The sequence below is a fragment of the Phalacrocorax carbo genome, chromosome 34 (assembly GCF_963921805.1).
Source record: "Phalacrocorax carbo chromosome 34, bPhaCar2.1, whole genome shotgun sequence".
Taxonomy (NCBI): domain Eukaryota; kingdom Metazoa; phylum Chordata; class Aves; order Suliformes; family Phalacrocoracidae; genus Phalacrocorax; species Phalacrocorax carbo.
The window spans coordinates 144,844-163,264 of record NC_087546.1 but is presented as its reverse complement, the minus strand read 5'-3'; the positions used below and the strand labels follow the sequence as shown (position 1 = coordinate 163,264).

At 67.3% G+C, this 18,421-nt stretch overlaps 1 protein-coding gene across 1 annotated transcript in view; it reads left to right on the top strand.

Annotated features, from left to right (window-relative positions):
- CHD3 (chromodomain helicase DNA binding protein 3) overlaps window positions 1-18,421 on the top strand; it is a 158,462-nt gene that overhangs the window by 10,126 nt on the left and 129,915 nt on the right. Inside the window, 12 exon segments of the mRNA XM_064437623.1 lie at window positions 664-782; window positions 3,305-3,493; window positions 4,710-4,834; window positions 5,941-6,179; window positions 7,814-7,944; window positions 8,146-8,281; window positions 8,400-8,462; window positions 10,939-11,117; window positions 12,225-12,455; window positions 13,967-14,043; window positions 14,045-14,165; window positions 16,297-16,511. Of these exon segments, the coding sequence (XP_064293693.1) occupies window positions 664-782; window positions 3,305-3,493; window positions 4,710-4,834; window positions 5,941-6,179; window positions 7,814-7,944; window positions 8,146-8,281; window positions 8,400-8,462; window positions 10,939-11,117; window positions 12,225-12,455; window positions 13,967-14,043; window positions 14,045-14,165; window positions 16,297-16,511 (1,825 nt within the window).

Sequence of the window (18,421 nt, the reverse complement as noted above, 5' to 3'; positions counted from 1 at the left end):
GTCCTGGTGGCCTCAGAGGGGACCTCAACGTGGCCGCCTGTCACCATCACCCGCCTCTGTGTGTGTCGGGGGATTGGTGGCCTCAGAGGGGACCTCAACGTGGCCGCCTGTCACCATCACCTGCCTCTGTGTGTGTCGGGGGGTTGGTGGCCATGGAGGGGACCTCAACGTGGCCGCCTGTCGCCATCACCCGCCTCTGTGTGTGTCGGGGGGTTGGTGGCCATGGAGGGGACCTCAACTTGGCCGCCTGTTGCCATCACCTGTCTTCCTGTGTGTGTCAGTGTGCTGGTGTTCATGGAGGGGACCTCAGTGTGGCTGTCTGTCCCTGTCACCCGTCTCACTGTGTGCCACAACCACGGTGGCCACAGAGGGGTTCTTAGCGTGGCCACCTGTCCCTGTCACCTGCCTCTGCCTGTGGCAGTGGGTTGGTGGCCACAGAGGGGGTCTCATAGCAACCACACGTCCCTGTCACCCGTCTTCCTGCCTGTCACCATCCTGGTGGCCGCAGAGGGGGCCTTGGCGCAGCTGACTGTCCCCATCACCCACCTTCCTGTGTGTCACCGTCCCAGTGGCCGCGGAGGGGACCTCGAACAGCCACCCGTCCCTGTCAGCCGCCGGCGGGTGTCCCCGTCCCCGCGGCTCAGGCTGCCCTGTCCCCTGCAGACGGTGATGACGACCTGCTGCGGGGCCTCGAGGGGGCCCTGGGGGTGAAGAAGAAGAAACGGGGCCCCCGGAAGCAGAAGGAAAATAAACCCGGAAAACCACGGAAACGGAAAAAACTAGTGAGTTCCTCCCGGGACACCCTGCCCGAACGCTGGCGCGGCTGTTCAGGGTCAGGGGGATGGGTGATGGGGTCTGGGGACAAGCGACAGACTCTCGGGGTGCCTGATGGGATGTGAGGGCAATGGATGGGGTCTGGTGGGGGGATGACACTTTCAGGGTGGCTGATGGGGTCTGGGGACAGGTGACAGGGTTTGGGAACGATGGACGGGGCCTGGGGACGGGTGACAGGGTTTGGGAACGATGGACGGGGCCTGGGGACGGGTGACAGGGTTTGAGTATGGGTGACAGAGTTTGGGAACAATGGACGGGCCTGGGGACGGGTGACAGGGTTTTGGGAACGATGGACGGGGCCTGGGGACAGGTGACAGGGTTTGGGAACGATGGACAGGGCCTGGGGACGGGTGACAGGGTTTGGGAACGATGGACGGGGCCTGGGGACAGGTGACAGGGTTTGGGAACGATGGACAGGGCCTGGGGATGGGTGACAGGGTTTGGGAATGATGGACGGGGCCTGGGGACGGGTGACAGGGTTTGGGAACGATGGACGGGGCCTGGGGACGGGTGACAGGGTTTGGGAACGATGGACGGGGCCTGGGGACAGGTGACGGGGTTTGGGAACGATGGACGGGGCCTGGGGACGGGTGACAGGGTTTGGGAACGATGGACGGGGCCTGGGGACGGGTGACAGGGTTTGGGAACGATGGACGGGGCCTGGGGACAGGTGACGGGGTTTGGGAATGATGGACGGGGCCTGGGGACGGGTGACAGGGTTTGGGAACGATGGACGGGGCCTGGGGACGGGTGACAGGGTTTGGGAACGATGGACGGGGCCTGGGGACAGGTGACGGGGTTTGGGAACGATGGACGGCCTGGGGACGGGTGACAGGGTTTGGGAACGATGGACGGCCTGGGGACGGGTGACAGGGTTTGGGAATGATAGACGGCCTGGGGACGGGTGACGGGGTTTGGGAACGATGGACGGGGCCTGGGGATGGGTGACGGGGTTTGGGAACGATGGACGGGGCCTGGGGATGGGTGACAGGGTTTGGGAACGATGGACGGGGTCTGGGGACGGGTGATGGGGTTTGAGGATGGGTGACAGGTTTTGGGAACGATGGACGGGGTCTGGGGACGGGTGACAGGGTTTGGGAGCGATGGATGGTGTTTGGGGACGGGTGACAGACTTTCAGGGTGGCTCAGAGGGTCCTGGGGCTGCTGACGGGGCTTTTGGGGTGGCTGACGGCGTCTGGGGATGATGGATGGGGTCTGGGGGCAGCTGACGGGGCTCTTGGCTGGGAGCAACTGATGGGGTTGGGGGCAACTGATGGGGGTCCTGGGGTGACTGACAGGGTCCTGGGGTGGCTGATGGGGGTCTCAGGGTTGCTGATGGGGCTGGGGATGACTGATGGGGGTCCTGGGGCAGCTGATGGGGTTGGGGGCAACTGATGGGGTCCTGGGGCTGCTGCTGAGGGTCTTGGGGTGGCTGATGGGGTTGGGGGTGACTGTCAGGGTCCTGGGGCTGCTGACGGAGTTGGCGGTGGCTGATGGGGGTCTTGGGGTGGCTCACAGGGTCCTGGGGCAGCTGACAGTGACTGCTGGGGACCTGGGGCTGCTGATGGGGGTCTGGGGGTGGCTGACAGGGTTGGGTTGACTGACAGGGTCTTGGGGTGGCTGATGGGGGTCTTGGGGTGGCTGATGGGGTCCTGGCGCTGCTGATGGGTAACTCGGGGCTGCTGACGGGGTCCTGAGGCTGCTCATGGGGGTCTCGGGGTGGCTGACGGTGTCCTGGGGCTGCTCATGGGGGTCTCAGGGTGGCTGACGGTGTCCTGGGGCTGCTCATGGGGGTCTCGGGGCGGCTGCCAGGGTCCTGGGGCATTTGATGGCATTGAGGGTGAGTGATGGGGACCTGGGGCTGCTGACGGGGGTCTTGGGGTGGCTGACGCGGTCCTGGGGCTGCTGGTGGGTGTCTTGGAGCAGCTGACGGGGTCTGGGGGTGGCTGATGGGGTTGGGGGTGAGTGATGGGGACCTGGGGCTGCTGACGGGGGTCTTGGGGTGGCTGGCGGGGTCCTGGGGCTGCTCATGGGGGTCTCGGGGTGGCTGACGGTGTCCTGGGGCTGCTCATGGGGGTCTCGGGGTGGCTGCCAGGGTCCTGGGGCATTTGATGGCATTGAGGGTGAGTGATGGGGACCTGGGGCTGCTGACGGGGGTCTTGGGGTGGCTGACGCGGTCCTGGGGCTGCTCATGGGGGTCTCGGGGTGGCTGACGGGGTTGGGGGGTGACTGATGGGGTCCTGAGGCTGCTGACGGGGTTGGGGATGACTGACAGGGTCCTGGGGCTGCTGACGGGGGTCTTGGGGTGGCTGATGGGGTTGGGGGTATCTGACAGGGTCCTGGGGCTGCTGGTGGCGGTCTCGGGGTGGCTGATGGGGGTTGGGGGTGACCGGTGGGGGTCTCAGGGTGGCTGACAGACCCCGGGGAGGGGTGACGGGCCCCGAGGACGAGCGCTGGGCGGTGGTCTCAGGTGAGCGAGGATGAGCTGGAGTCGGAGCGGGAGGAATACCAGCGGGAGGAGTACCGGGAGAAGTCGGAGAGCGGCGGCAGCGACTCCGGGGGGGCGGCCAGGAAGCGGCGGCGGAAGCACCGCGAGAAGAAGGAGAAGAAGACGAAGAGACGGAAAAAGGCCGATGAAGAGGGGGGCCAGAAGGTGAAGGTATGGCCGGGGGGCACCCAGCGAGTGGGGGGGTACTCGGTGGGTTGGGGGGAGCACCTGGGGGTGCTGGGGCTCCCCCAGCACTGCCCTGAGTGTGGACCCATGGGGGTCCCATCACTTGGGGGGTCCTTGGGGGGCTTGTGACACTCGTGGGGGTCTCGTTGTCCGTGTCGGGGCCCATGGGGACTCTGTCGCCCACGTGGGTCCTTGTGGGGGTCCTGACACCTGTGTGAGGACCCAGCACCTGTGTGGGTGTCAGTGGGGGTCCCAGCACCTGTGGGGGTCCTTGTGGGGGTCCTGTTACTCTGTGGAGGCCTAGAGGGGGTCCTGTCACCTGTGTGGGTGCCCCATCCTCGTGTCAGGGCCCATGATGGTCCTGTCACCCGTGTGGGTGCCTGTGGGTGTCCCATCACTGCATGGGGACCCATGTGGGTCCTTATGGTGGTCCCATCACTTGTGTGGGTGCCCACGGGGGTCCCGTCAGCCATGTGGGTCATTGTGGGGGTCCCATCACTCGTGTGGGCACCCATGGGGGTCCCGTCAGCCATGTGGGTCATTGTGGGGGTCCCATCACCTGTGTGAGCACCCATGGGGGTCCCATCAGCTGTGTGGGTTGTTGTGGGGGTCCCATCACTCATGTGGGTGCCTGTGGGGATCCCATCAGCCATGTGGGTCCTTATGGTGGTCCCATCGCTTGTGTGGGTGCCCACAGGGGTCCCGTCAGCCATGTGGGTCATTGTGGGGGTCCCATCACCTGTGTGAGCACCCATGGGGGTCCCATCAGCCATGTGGGTCGTTGTGGGGGTCCCATCACTCATGTGGGCACCCACGGGGGTCCCGTCAGCCATGTGGGTCATTGTAGGGGTCCCATCACTCGTGTGGGCACCCACGGGGGTCCCGTCAGCCATGTGGGTCATTGTGGGGGTCCCATCACTCGTGTGGGCACCCACGGGGGTCCCGTCAGCCATGTGGGTCCTTGTGGAGGTCCCATCACCCGTGTGGGTGCCCACAGGGGTCCTGTCACCCATGTGGCTCCTCATGGGTGTCCCATCACCTGTGCTGGCGCCTGTGGGGGTCCCGGCAGGTGACGTGTCTCCTCATCCTCTCTGTGTGTTTCTCCTCCCCCTCTCCCCATCCTGGTGCGTGTCCCCCCCTGTGTCCCCTCCGTGTCCCCCCCATGTCACCCCGTGACCCCCGGGTCCCCCCCCCGGCGCAGGCGGTGGAGCAGAAGTCCTCGGCACAGCTGCTGGGGGCCTGGGGGCTGGAGGACGTCGACCATGTCTTCACCGAGGAGGACTATCACACCCTCACCAACTACAAGGCCTTCAGCCAGTTCATGAGGTGGGTCTGGGTGTGGGGGACACCCTGGGGGTCACCTCGGTGGGGTGGGGGCCATTTCAGGGTGCTGGAGGGTGCCTCTGGGTGCTGGGGGATGCTTCAGGGTGCTGGTGAGGGTCCTTCTAGGGTATCTCAGGGTGCTGGGGGACATCTTGGGGGGATCGGGGTCATCTGCGAGTGCTGGGGGTCACCTCAGGGTGCTGATGGATGTCCTTCTAGGGTGTATCAGGGTGCTGGGGGACACCTTGGGGAGATGGGGGGGCATTTCAGGGTGCTGGAGGGTGCCTCCGGGTGCTGGGGGATGCTTCAGGGTGCTGGTAAGGGTCTTTTTAGGGAATCTCAGGGTGCTGGGGGACACCTTGGGGGGATGGGGGGCATCTCGGGGTGCTGGAGGGTGCCTCTGGGTGCTGGGGGACGCTTCAGGGTGCTGATGGATGTCCTTGTAGGGTATCTCAGGGTGCTGGGGTACACCTAGGTGGGATTAGGGGCACCTCAGGGTGCTGGAGGGTGTATCTGGGTGCTGGGAGACACTTCGGGGTTCTGGTGAGGGTCTTTTTAGGGTGTCTCAGGGTGCTGGGGGACATCTCAGGGGGATTAGGGGGCACCTCAGAGTGGTGGAGGGTCCCTGTGGGTGCTGGGGGACACTTCAGGAGAATGGGGGGGCACCCTAGAGTGCTGGGGGTCCCACAGCATCCTAGGGGGGGTCCTTCAGGGTGCTGGTGGGTGCCTCGGGGTCTTGGGGGGCTACAGGGGCAGCTTAGGGTGCTTAGGGCTCTCTCTGGCTGGTAGGGGGCTGCTTCAGGGTGCTTGTGGGGATGTTTTTAGGGTATCTCAGGGTGCTGGGGGGTGCCCTCGGGGTGTTGGGGGGGGCACCTCATGGGACTGGGGGACACACAGGGGCACCTTAGGGACCATGGCGGCACCTTGAGGGTGCTGGGCGGGCCTGTAGGAGCCCCCCAGGATGAAAGGGGTCTGTGGGGAGCATCAGTGGGCCCCTGGGTGCCCCCCCTGGATATCTGGGGTCCCCTCTTCTGCCTCGACGCCTGGGTTCTGGGGTGCTGCTCCCCGGACCCCCGGGTTCCCAGCCCACCTCCCTCCCTCCCCACCAGGCCCCTGATCGCCAAGAAGAACCCCAAAATCCCCATGTCGAAGATGATGACGATCCTGGGAGCCAAGTGGCGGGAGTTCAGCGCCAACAACCCCTTCAAGGGCTCCGCCGCCGCCGTGGCCGCCGCCGCCGCCGCCGCCGCCGCCGCCGTGGCCGAGCAGGTGTCGGCCGCCGTGGCCGCCGTGGCCCCCGAGGCGCCCCCCCCGCCCCTGCGCAAGGCCAAGACCAAGGAGGGCAAAGGTGGGTGCTGCCCGGGCGCTGGGGTCCTGGGGGGTTTGGGGAGGGGGTGCCTAGGTGCCCCCCCACATGCCTGGGTGCTGCCCCAGACACCCGGGTCCTTGCTGGGTTTGGGGAGGGGGTGCCTGGGTGCCCCCCCCAGACACCTGGGTGCCCCCCCAGACACCTGTGTCCTCGCTGGATTTGGGGAGGGGGTGCCTGGGTGCCCCCCAGAGACCTGGGTCCTCGCTGGGTTTGGGGAGGGGGTGCCTGGGTGCCCCCCCAGACACCTGGGTCCTCGCTGGGTTTGGGGAGGGGAGGTCTGGGTGCCCCCCCCAGACACCTGGGTGCTGCCCCAGACACCTGGGTCCTCGCTGGGTTTGGGGAGGGGGTGCCTGAGTGCCCCCCCAGACACCTGGGTGCTGCCCCAGACACCTGGGTCCTCACTGGGTTTGGGGAGGGGGTGCCTGAGTGCCCCCCCAGACACCTGGGTGCTGCCCCAGACACCTGGGTCCTCGCTGGGTTTGGGGAGGGGGTGCCTGGGTGCCCCCCCAGACACCTGGGTCCTCGCTGGGTTTGGGGAGGGGGTGCCTGGGTGCCCCCCCAGACACCTGGGTCCTCGCTGGGTTTGGGGAGGGGGTGCCTGGGTGCCCCCCCAGACACCTGGGTCCTCACTGGGTTTGGGGAGGGGAGGTCTGGGTGCCCCCCCAGACACCTGGGTGCTGCCCCAGACACCTGGGTCCTCGCTGGGTTTGGGGAGGGGAGGTCTGGGTGCCCCCCCAGACACCTGCGTGCTGCCCCAGACACCTGGGTCCTCGCTGGGTTTGGGGAGGGGGTGCCTGGGTGCCCCCCCAGACACCTGGGTGCCCCCCCTGACACCTGGGTCCTCGCTGGGTTTGGGGAGGGGGTGCCTGGGTGCCCCCCCCAGACACCTGGGTCCTTGCTGGATTTAGGGAAGGGGTGCCTGTGTGCCCCCCAGAGACCTGGGTCCTTGCTGGGTTTGGGGAGGGGGTGCCTGGGTGCCCCCCCCAGACACCTGGGTCCTCGCTGGATTTAGGGAAGGGGTGCCTGGGTGCCCCCCCAGACACCTGGGTCCTCACTGGATTTAGGGAGGGGGTGCCTGGGTGCCCCCCCAGACACCTGGGTCCTCGCTGGGTTTGGGGAGGGGAGGTCTGGGTGCCCCCCCAGACACCTGGGTGCTGCCCCAGACACCTGGGTCCTCGCCTGACTTGGGGACAGGGTGCCTGGATGCCTGGGCCCTCACGGGTTGGGGGTCCCTGGGGTGACTTTAATGATACCTGGGGAGTTTTGGGGGGGGGGGGGTGTGTCTCTAGAGGGGTTCTGGGACACTTTGGGTGTCCCTGGGGTGACTTCAATGATCCCTGGGGGAGTGTGGATAGGGTGCCTCTGTGGATCCTGGGGATCTTTGGGGGACCCTGCGGTGGCTTTAGGGATCCTTGGGGGAGTTTGGGGGACCCTAGGGGGATCCTGGCGGCAGTTTGGGGTTCCCTGGGTTGGGTTGGGGCATCCTCTGGGGGCTTTGGGGGTCCCTAGGAGGATTCTGGGGGGTCCTTAGGGTCCTCCTGGGGCTGGGTGAGGGGGTGCCCTGCTTCCTGGGTCCGTCCCCCCCACCCCGAACGCCCGGGTCCCCCCTGCAGGTCCCGGCCACAAGAAGCGCAGCAAGAGCCCGCGGGTGCCGGAGCTGAAGAGGAAGATGAAGGGGAGGAAGATGGCGCCGTTGAAGATCAAACTGGGCGTCTTGGGCGGGAAGCGCAAGAAGAGCAGCTCGGTAGGGCCCGGACGCTGGGGTCCCCTCCTGTCCCCCTCCCCGGGGTCCCCTCCTGTCCCCCTCCGCAGTGTCCCCAAGCGGTGGCACCCCCATGTCTCCCAGTCCGTCCCCGCCCCAAGCCCCTGGTCTCCCACTCCCTCGTGTCCCCTTGTCACCCGGTGTCACCCGCCATCCCCGGTGTCACCCGCTGTCCCCGAGCAGAGCGAGGACGCGGGGGAGGCGGAGGAGGAGTCGGACGCCGAGAGCCCCGGGGTGCTGGGTGCCACCGCCCGCCCCGACCCCACCACCCGCCTCAAGAAGCTCAAACGGGGACGTCCCGGCCGCAAGAAGAAGAAAGGTGAGTGTCCCCAAGTGTCACCGACCCCCGGGTGCCGCCACCCCCCACCCCAGGCCCCGTGGCGGGGACGCCGGGTGACGCCCCCGTCCCCCACCCCCCACCCCGTCTCTCCTTGCAGCCCCCTGCGCCGGCCTCAGCCGGGAGCGCGGCCCCCCGGGGACGGGCGCGGTGCCCGCGCACGGTGAGACACCCCACCCTTTGGTGTCCCCAAATTGTCACCCGGGGTCCCCGAGCCTGTGGTGTCCCCCTGAGCGGGGTCATCGGCCCCTTCCCCGTGTCGGTGGTGGCGTCCGGGGGGTCCCCCAGCCCCTGGCTTCTTCCGAGGGGTGTCCCCGTGTCCCCGTCCCCACCACCTCTCCTGGGCATTTGGTGTCCCCATGTCCCTGGTGCCACCCCGTTCCTGTGTCCCAGTGCTCCCACCCACCCACCAGTGCCCCTGGTGTCCCTGTCCCCCAGTGCCCCCTGTCCCTGGATGTCCCTGTCCCCAGTGCCCCATGTCCAGCACCCCCATGTCCCCATTCCCAGTGCTCCTGTCCCCTTCCGTCCCCCTCCCCAGTGCTCCCAGTGCCCTTGTCCCCGCTGTCCCCCTCCCCGGCACCCCTGTCCCCCGCTATCCCCTGCTTTCCCCCTCCCCAGTGTCCCCAGTGCCCCATCCCCCTCTGTCCCCATTCCAGGTGCCCTGTCCCCCGCTGTCCCCTTCCCCACTGTCCCCAGCGCCTTGTCCCCTTCCCCACTGTCCCCAGTGCCCCGTCCCACTCTGTCCCCTTTCCCAGTGCCCCCAGCACCCCGTCCCCCGCTGCCCCAGTCCCCGCTGTGCCCTTCCCCACAGTCCCCAGCGCCTCGTCCCCCTCTGTCCCCATTCCCAGTGCCCCCAGCGCCCCTGTCCGCCACTGCCCCAGTCCCCGCTGTCCCCTTCCCCACAGTCCCCAGCGCCCCGTGCCCCTCTGTCCCCATTCCCAGTGCCCCCAGCGCCCCTGTCCCCCGCTGCCCAGTCCCCGCTGTCCCCTTTCCCACTGTCCCCAGTGTCCCGTCCCCCTCTGTCCCCCTCCCCACTGTCCTCAGCGCCCCTGTCCCCTGCTGTCCCCTGCTTTCCCCTTCCCCACTGCCCCCAGTGCCCTGTCCCCTGCTGTCCCCTCCCCAGCGCCCCTATCTCCTGCTGTCCCCCACTATCCCCTGCTGTGCCCTCCCCAGCGCCCCCAGTGCCCTGTCCCCATCTCCAGTGCCCCTGTCCCCCACTATCCCCTGCTGTCCCCTTCCCCAGTGCCCCCAGCACTGCTGTCCCCCCGTCCCCCTCCCCAGTGCCCCATCCCTGCTGTACGCCTCCCCAGCACCCCTGTCCCCCCATCCCCCTCCCCAGCACCCCCGTCCCCCTCCCCAGCGCCCCATCCCTGCTGTCCCCCTCCCCAGCACCTCTGTCCTCCATGTCCCCGCCCTCGAGTGTCCCCAAGCCACCATCCCCCTCCCCAGCACCCCTGTCCCCCCGTCCCCCTCCCGAGCGTCCCTGTCCCCACGTCCCCCTCCTGAGCGCCCCTGTCCCCCTCCCCAGCACCCCTGTCCCCCTGTCCCCCTCCTGAGCGCCCCTGTCCCCCTCCCCAGCACCCCTGTCCCCCTGTCCCCCTCCCCAGCACCCCTGTCCCCCCATCACCCTCCCGAGCGCCCCCGTTCCCCTTCCCAGCACCTCTGTCCTCCATGTCCCCGCCCCTGAGCGTCCCCAAGCCACCATCCCCCTCCCCAGCACCCCTGTCCCCCCGTCCCCCTCCCGAGTGCCCCTGTCCCCCTCCCCAGCACCCCTGTCCCCCCGTCCCCCTCCCAAGCGCCCCTGTCCCCCTCCCCAGCACCCCTGTCCCCCCGTCCCCCTCCCGAGTGCCCCTGTCCCCCTCCCCAGCACCCCTGTCCCCCCGTCCCCCTCCCAAGCGCCCCTGTCCCCCTCCCCAGCACCCCTGTCCCCCCGTCCCCCTCCTGAGCGCCCCTGTCCCCCTCCCCAGCACCTCTGTCCTCCATGTCTCCGCCCCTGAGCGTCCCCAAGCCACCATCCCCCTCCCCAGCACCCCTGTCCCCCTGTCCCCCTCCCAAGCGCCCCGTCCCCCTCCCCAGCACCCCTGTCCCCCCGTCCCCCTCCCCAGCACCTCTGTCCCCCTCCCCAGCACTCTGTCCCCCCGTCCCCCTCCCGAGCGCCCCTGTCCCCCTCCCCAGCACCCCGTCCCCCTGTCCCCCTCCCCAGCACCCCTGTCCTCCATCCCCCTCCCAAGCGCCCCGTCCCCCTCCCCAGCACCCCTGTCCCCCCGTCCCCCTCCCGAGCGCCCCTGTCCCCCTCCCCAGCACCCCGTCCCCCTGTCCCCCTCCCCAGCACCCCTGTCCTCCATCCCCCTCCCAAGCGCCCCGTCCCCCTCCCCAGCACCCCTGTCCTCCATCCCCCTCCCAAGCGCCCCGTCCCCCTCCCCAGCACCCCTGTCCCCCCGTCCCCCTCCCGAGTGCCCCTGTCCCCCTCCCCAGCACCCCTGTCCCCCATCCCCCTCCCAAGCGCTCCTGCCCCCCCGAGCATCCCCAAGCCCCCATCCCCCTGTCCCCCATGTCCCCGTTGCCCCCCCGCTGTCCCCCCTCCGTGCCCCCCCCCCATCCAGCCGGGTGGCAGCGGGCGGTGCGTGGCGTCCCCGCAGGGCCGGGGCCGGAGGAGGAGGGGGACGGCTACGAGACGGACCACCAGGACTACTGCGAGGTGTGCCAGCAGGGCGGGGAGATCATCCTCTGCGACACCTGCCCCCGCGCCTACCACCTCGTCTGCCTCGACCCCGAGCTCGACCGCGCGCCCGAGGGACGCTGGAGCTGCCCCCACTGCGTGAGCTGCGGCGTGGGGGGCTTCGGGGGTCTCTGGGCGGGGTTCTTTGAGGGTTTGGGGGTTCCTAGAGGGGTCCCTGGAGGGGTTGGGGGTCCTTAGGGGGGATCCTGGGGGGCTTCAGGGGTCTCTGTGGAGGTGCTTTGAGGGTTTGGGGGTTCCTAGATGGGTCCCAGGGTGGATTGGGGGTCCTCTGAGGAGGTTTGGGTGTCCCTAGGAGTGTCTCCAGGGGATTTGGGAGTCCCTCAGGGTGTCCCCAGGGGATTTGGGAGTCCCTCAGGGTGTCCCCAGGGGATTTGGGTGTCCCTCAGGGTGTCTCCAGAGGATTTGGGTGTCCCTCAGGGTGTCCTCAGGAGGTTTGGGTGTCCCTCAGGGTGTCCCCAGGGGATTTGGGTGTCCCTCAGGGTGTCTCCAGAGGATTTGGGTGTCCCTCAGGGTGTCCTCAGGAGGTTTGGGTGTCCCTCAGGGTGTCCCCAGGGGATTTGGGTGTCCCTCAGGGTGTCTCCAGAGGATTTGGGTGTCCCTCAGGGTGTCCCCAGAGGATTTGGGTGTCCCTCAGGGCGTCCCCAGAGGTTTTGGGTGTCCCTCAGGGTGTCTCCAGAGGATTTGGGTGTCCCTCAGGGTGTCCCCAGGAGGTTTGGGTGTCCCTCAGGGTGTCCCCAGAGGATTTGGGTGTCCCTCAGGGCGTCCCCAGGGTTTTGGGTGTCCCTCAGGGTGTCTCCAGAGGATTTGGGTGTCCCTCAGGGTGTCCTCAGGAGATTTGGGTGTCCCTCAGGGCGTCCCCAGGGGATTTGGGTGTCCCTCAGGGTGTCTCCAGAGGATTTGGGTGTCCCTCAGGGTGTCCTCAGGAGGTTTGGGTGTCCCTCAGGGCGTCCCCAGGGTTTTGGGTGTCCCTCAGGGTGTCTCCAGAGGATTTGGGTGTCCCTCAGGGTGTCCCCAGGAGGTTTGGGTGTCCCTCAGGGTGTCTCCAGAGGATTTGGGTGTCCCTCAGGGCGTCCCCAGGAGGTTTGGGTGTCCCTCAGGGTGTCCTCAGGAGGTTTGGGCTCCCTGGGTGCTGCTTTGGGGGCCTCCCCAGGAGGTTTGGGGTGCCTGACGCTGGGTGTCTCTCAGGAGAAGGAGGGGGTGCAGTGGGAAGCGAAGGAGGAAGAGGAGGAGGAGGAAGAGGAGGAGGAGGAAGGGGAGAAGGAGGAGGAGGACGACCACATGGAGTACTGCCGGGTGTGCAAGGACGGCGGGGAGCTGCTCTGCTGCGACGCCTGCGTCTCCTCCTACCACATCCACTGCCTCAACCCCCCCCTGCCCGAGGTCCCCAACGGCGAGTGGCTCTGTCCCCGCTGCACGGTGCGGGGACGCGGGGACGCGGGGAGGGGGGCGGGGGGGCCTGCTGGGGGCGGGGAGGGACCCGGACGCGGTGGGGATGGCATGGGGACAAGGACCTGGTGGGGACAGGACAGGACCTGGTGGGGATGGGACAGGGATGGGGACGGGGAGGGACCTGGTGGGGATGGGGACAAGGAACTGGTGGGGATGGGGACAGGGACCTTGTGGGGACAGGACAGGGGTGGGGATGGGAGAAGGACCTGGTGGGGACTGGACAGGACCTGGTGGGGACAGGGACGAGGACCTGGTGGTGATGGGACAGGGATGGGGACGGGGATGGGACCTGGTGGGGATGGGGACAGGGACCTTGTGGGGATGGGGACAAGGAACTGGTGGGGATGGGGACAGGGACCTTGTGGGGACAGGACAGGGGTGGGGATGGGAGAAGGACCTGGTGGGGACTGGACAGGACCTGGTGGTGATGGGACAGGGATGGGGACGGGGATGGGACCTGGTGGGGATGGGGATGGGACCTGGTGGGGATGGGGACAAGGAACTGGTGGGGACAGGACAGGGGTGGGGATGGGGACAAGGAACTGGTGGGGACAGGACAGGGGTGGGGATGGGGACAAGGACCTGGTGGGGACAGGGACGAGGACCTGGTGGTGATGGGACAGGGATGGGGACGGGGATGGGACCTGGTGGGGACGGGGACAGGGACCTTGTGGGGACAGGACAGGGGTGGGGATGGGACAAGGACCTGGTGGGGACAGGGACGAGGACCTGGTGGTGATGGGACAGGGATGGGGACGGGGAGGGAACTGGTGGGGATGGGGACAGGGACCTGGTGGGGACAGGACAGGACCTGGTGGTGATGGGACAGGGCTGGGGACAGGCCCTGATGGGGGCAGGGCTGGGTGTGGGGACAGCGTGAGGATGGGGACAGGCCCTGTTGGGGACAGGGACAGGCTGGGGACAGGGCTGGGTGTGGGGACAGCGTGAGGATGGGGACAGGCCCTGTTGGGGACAGGGACAGGCTGGGGACAGGGGTGATTCAAGGTTGGGGACAGTGACAGGCCCTGATGGGGACAGCGACATGGATGGCTCAAGGTTGGGGACAGTGACAGGCCCTGATGGGGACAGGGGTGGCTGAAGGCTGGGGACAGGGACGAGACCTGGTAGGGATGGTGACAAGGACAGTCTGGGGACAGGCACAGGGTCCTGTTGGGGACGGTGACAGTCTGGGGACGGTGACAGGTCCTGTTGGGGACGGTGACAGTCTGGGGACGGTGACAGTCTGGTGACAGGGACAGGCCCTGTTGGGGGTGGTGGCAGTTTGGGGACAGGCACAGGGTCCTGTTGGGGACGGTGACAGTCTGGGGACGGTGACAGTCTGGGGACAGGGGGGACACCTGCCCCCCGCAGTGCTCCCACCCCGTGGGGGACACACACACGCACACCCCCCCAGGTGGCCGTCACCGTGTCCCCCACTGTCCCCAACACCGCTGTCGTGTGTCCCCCCTCCCCCGCAGTGCCCAGTGCTGAAGGGGCGGGTGCAGAAGATCCTGTACTGGCGGTGGGGGGAGCCGCCCCCCCCCGTGGGGGCCCCCCCCGGCGCCCCCCCCCCCCGAGGGGCCTCCCCCGGCGCTGCAGGGCCGCTCCGAGCGCGAGTTCTTCGTCAAGTGGGTCGGGCTCTCCTACTGGCACTGCTCCTGGATCAAGGAGCTGCAGGTATGGGGGGGCCCCCCGCGGACCCCCAGGGGCACCCCGATATTGGGGGGGGGGCCCTTATACTGGGGGGTCTTGGTATACACAGCCTGCGGGGCCCTGATACTGGGGAGGCTCTGATATACCCGGTTTGGGGGGTCCTCAATACTGGGGGGGCTCAAAATACCAGATCTGGGGGGGCCTCAATATTGGGGGGACCCCAACATACCCCTCTCAGAGGGTCCTGATATCGGGGGGTCTTGGTATACACAGCCTGGGGGGTGCTGATACTGGGGGGGCCCTGATATACCTGGTTTGGGGGGGCCTCAATACTGGGGGGGGGCCAATATACCAGATCTGGGGGGACCTCAATATTGGGGGGACCCCAACATACCCAATTTGGGGGGGCCTCAACACTGGGGGCCCAATATACCTGGTTTAGGGGGGGCCTCAATATTGGGGGGACCCCAACATACCCAATTTGGGGGGGCCTCAATACTGGGGGGCCCAATATACCTGGTTTAGGGGGCCCTCAATACTGGGGGGCCCAATATACCAGATCTGGGGGGACCTCAATATTGGGGGGACCCCAACATACCCAATTTGGGGGGGCCTCAATACTGGGGGGCCCCATATACCTGGTTTAGGGGGCCCTCAATACTGGGGGGGCCTCAATATTGGGGGGACCCCAACATACCCCTCTCAGAGGGCCCTGATATCGGGGGGTCTTGGTATACACAGCCTGGGGGGCCCTGATACTGGGGGGGCCCTGATATACCTGGTTTGGGGGGGCCTCAATACTGGGGGGGCCAATATACCAGATCTGGGGGGGTCTCAATATTGGGGGGACCCCAACATACCCAGTCTGGGGGGGCCTCAACACTGGGGGGCCCAATATACTTGGTTTAGGGGGGCCTCCATACTGGGGGGGGCCAATATGCCAGATCTGGGGGGGTCTCAATATTGGGGGGACCCCAACATACCCAATTTGGGGGGGCCTCAATACTGGGGGGCCCCATATACCTGGTTTAGGGGGGCCTCAATATTGGGGGGACCCCAACATACCCCTCTCAGAGGGCCCTGATATCGGGGGGTCTTGGTATACACAGCCTGGGGGGCCCTGAATGGGGGGGGGGGGTCTTCGTATACCCAGTTTGGGGGGACCTGATATTGGGGGGGTCCTGATATATCACCCTTGGGGGACCCCAGTATCAGGGTGTCTTGGTGTACCCGGCTTGGTGAGCCCCAGTAGTGGGAGGCCCCGATATATGAAGGTTGGGGGGCCCCAATACTTGGGGGGGGGCCTCATATATTCATCAGTGGGATGTGAGGGTCCCCAGGACTAGATGCTCCCCAGTATCCTCAGCTGGGGGGTCTCCAGTGTTCAGGACACCCCAATAACCGCAGCTGGGGGTCCCCAGGAGCGAGGACACCCCAAGATCCCTACCTGGGTGGTCCCTAGGCTTGGGGACACCCCAGTATGCACAACTGGGGGGATGTGAGGGGTCCCCAGGACTAGGGACACCCCAATATCCCCAGCTGGGGGGTCTCCAGTGTTCAGGACACCCCAATAACCGCAGCTGGGGGTCCCCAGGAGCGAGGACACCCCAAGATCCCTACCTGGGTGGTCCCTAGGCTTGGGGACACCCCAGTATGCACAACTGGGGGGATGTGAGGGGTCCCCAGGACTAGGGACACCCCAATATCCCCATCTGGGGGGTCTCCAGTGTTCAGGACACCCCAATAACCACAGCTGGGGGTCCTCAGGGCTGGGGACACCCCAAGATCCCTACCTGGGTGGTCCCTAGGCTTGGGGACACCCCAACAACTGCAGCTGGGGGTCCCAAGGACCGGGGACGCCCCAAGATCCCTACCTGGGTGGTCCCCAGTCTTGGGTACACCCCAATAACCACAGCTGGGGGGGTCCCCACTCTTGGGGACCCCCGCCATCCCCACCTCGGGCACCCCATGATGTGCAGCGCTCCCCTGGGTCCCCAAGACACCCCCATCCCCAGGGTGGGGAGGGAGAGAGGGGCAGCACCCCCATTCCTCACCCAGAACCCCCCTTTCCATGAGCCCGGGGGTGAGGGGGGGGGGTGTTTACGACCCCCCCTGCCCCCCTAATTTGGGGGTGCCCCCCCCGTGTCCCCCCCAGTTGGAGATCTTCCACCTGGTGATGTACCGCAACTACCAGCGCAAGAACGACATGGACGAGCCGCCCCCCCTCGACTACGGCTCGGGGGACGACGACCCCAAGAGCGAGAAACGGGGGGCCGGGGGGGACCCCCTTTTCGGGGGGATGGAAGAACGCTTCTACCGCTACGGCATCAAACCCGAGTGGATGACGGTGCACCGCATCATCAACCACAGGTGGGGCGGCACCCGTGGGTGCTGCGTGGCGCCCGCGGGGTACCCCCGAAAGCGGGAGGGGACGGGTGGCATCGGCACGGGGGCGGGGGAGGGCCTGGGTGGGGTTTGGGACACTCGGGGCACCCCGTGGTCCTCTAAGGACACCCCCAGCACCCATGGGTGCCCCCCAGCACCCATAGGGACACTCTGGGCACCCCATGGTCCTCTAAGGACACCCCCAGCACCCATGGGTGCCCCCCAGCACCCATAGGGACACTCCGGGCACCCCATGGTCCTCTAAGGACACCCCCAGCACCCATGGGTGCCCCCCAGCACCCATAGGGACACTCTGGGCACCCCATGGTCCTCTAAGGACACCCCCAGCACCCATGGGTGCCCCCCAGCACCCATAGGGACACTCTGGGCACCCCTGGGTCCTCTAAGGACACCCCCAGCACCCATGGGTGCCCCCCAGCACCCATAGGGACACTCTGGGCACCCCATGGTCCTCTAAGGACACCCCCAGCACCCATGGGTGCCCCCCAGCACCCATAGGGACACTCTGGGCACCCCATGGTCCTCTAAGGACACCCCCAGCACCCATGGGTACCCCCAGCACCCATAGGGACACTCTGGACACCCCATGGTCCTCTAAGGACACCCCCAGCACCCATGGGTGCCCCCCAGCACCCATAGGGACACTCTGGGCACCCCATGGTCCTCTAAGGACACCCCCAGCACCCATGGGTGCCCCCCAGCACCCATAGGGACACTCTGGGCACCCCATGGTCCTCTAAGGACACCCCCAGCACCCATGGGTGCCCCCCAGCACCCATAGGGACACTCTGGGCACCCCATGGTCCTCTAAGGACACCCCCAGCACCCATGGGTGCCCCCCAGCAACCAGGGGGTCCCTGGCACCCATGGGGACACTCTGGGCAACCCATAGGGACACTCTGGGCACCCCATGGTCCTCTAAGGACACCCCCAGCACCCATGGGTGCCCTCCAGCATCCGGGGGGGCCCTGGCACCCATGGGGACACTCCCATCTCCTGTCCATCTGTCCCTGTCCCTCTGTGTCCCCAGGTGACCCCATGTCCTGCGTGTCCCTGTCCCCTGTGACCCCGTGTCACCCTGTGTCCTGTCCGTCTGTCCCTGTGTGACCCCGTGTCCCCAGGTGACCCTGTGTCCTGTCCGTCTGTCCCTTTGTGACCCCGTGTCCCCAGGTGACCCTGTGTCCTGTCTGTCTGTCCCTGTGTGACCCCATGTCCTCAGGTGACCCTGTGTCCTGTCCGTCTGTCCCTGTGTGACCCCATGTCCTCAGGTGACCCTGTGTCCTGTCCGTCTGTCCCTGTGTGACCCCGTGTCCCCAGGTAACCCCGTGTCCTGTCCGTCTGTCCCTGTGTGACCCCATGTCCTCAGGTGACCCTGTGTCCTGTCCGTCTGTCCCTGTCCCTGTGTGACCCCATGTCCCCAGGTGACCCTGTGTCCTGTCCGTCTGTCCCTGTGTGACCCCGTGTCCCCAGGTGACCCTGTGTCCTGTCCGTCTGTCCCTGTGTGACCCCGTGTCCCCAGGTAACCCCATGTCCTGTCTGTCTGCCCCTGTGTGACCCCGTGTCCCCAGGTAACCCCGTGTCCTGTCCGTCTGTCCCTGTGTGACCCCATGTCCCCAGGTGACCCTCCTGTCCGTCTGTCCCTGTCCCCGTGTGACCCCGTGTCCCCGGCGAACCCCTGCGCAGGGGTGTCCCCAGTGTCTCCCTGATGTCAGCCGGAGACAGCGGGTGACCTCTGGTGGCACTCGGGTGCCTTCCACGTGCCCCGCTGTCACCCGCACCCTGGTGGCGTGTGACAGCCCCTGCCTGACCCTGCATTGCACCCCGTGTCCCTTGGGGTGTCCCGTGTCCCCACGGGTGTCTGCTGTCACCCGTGG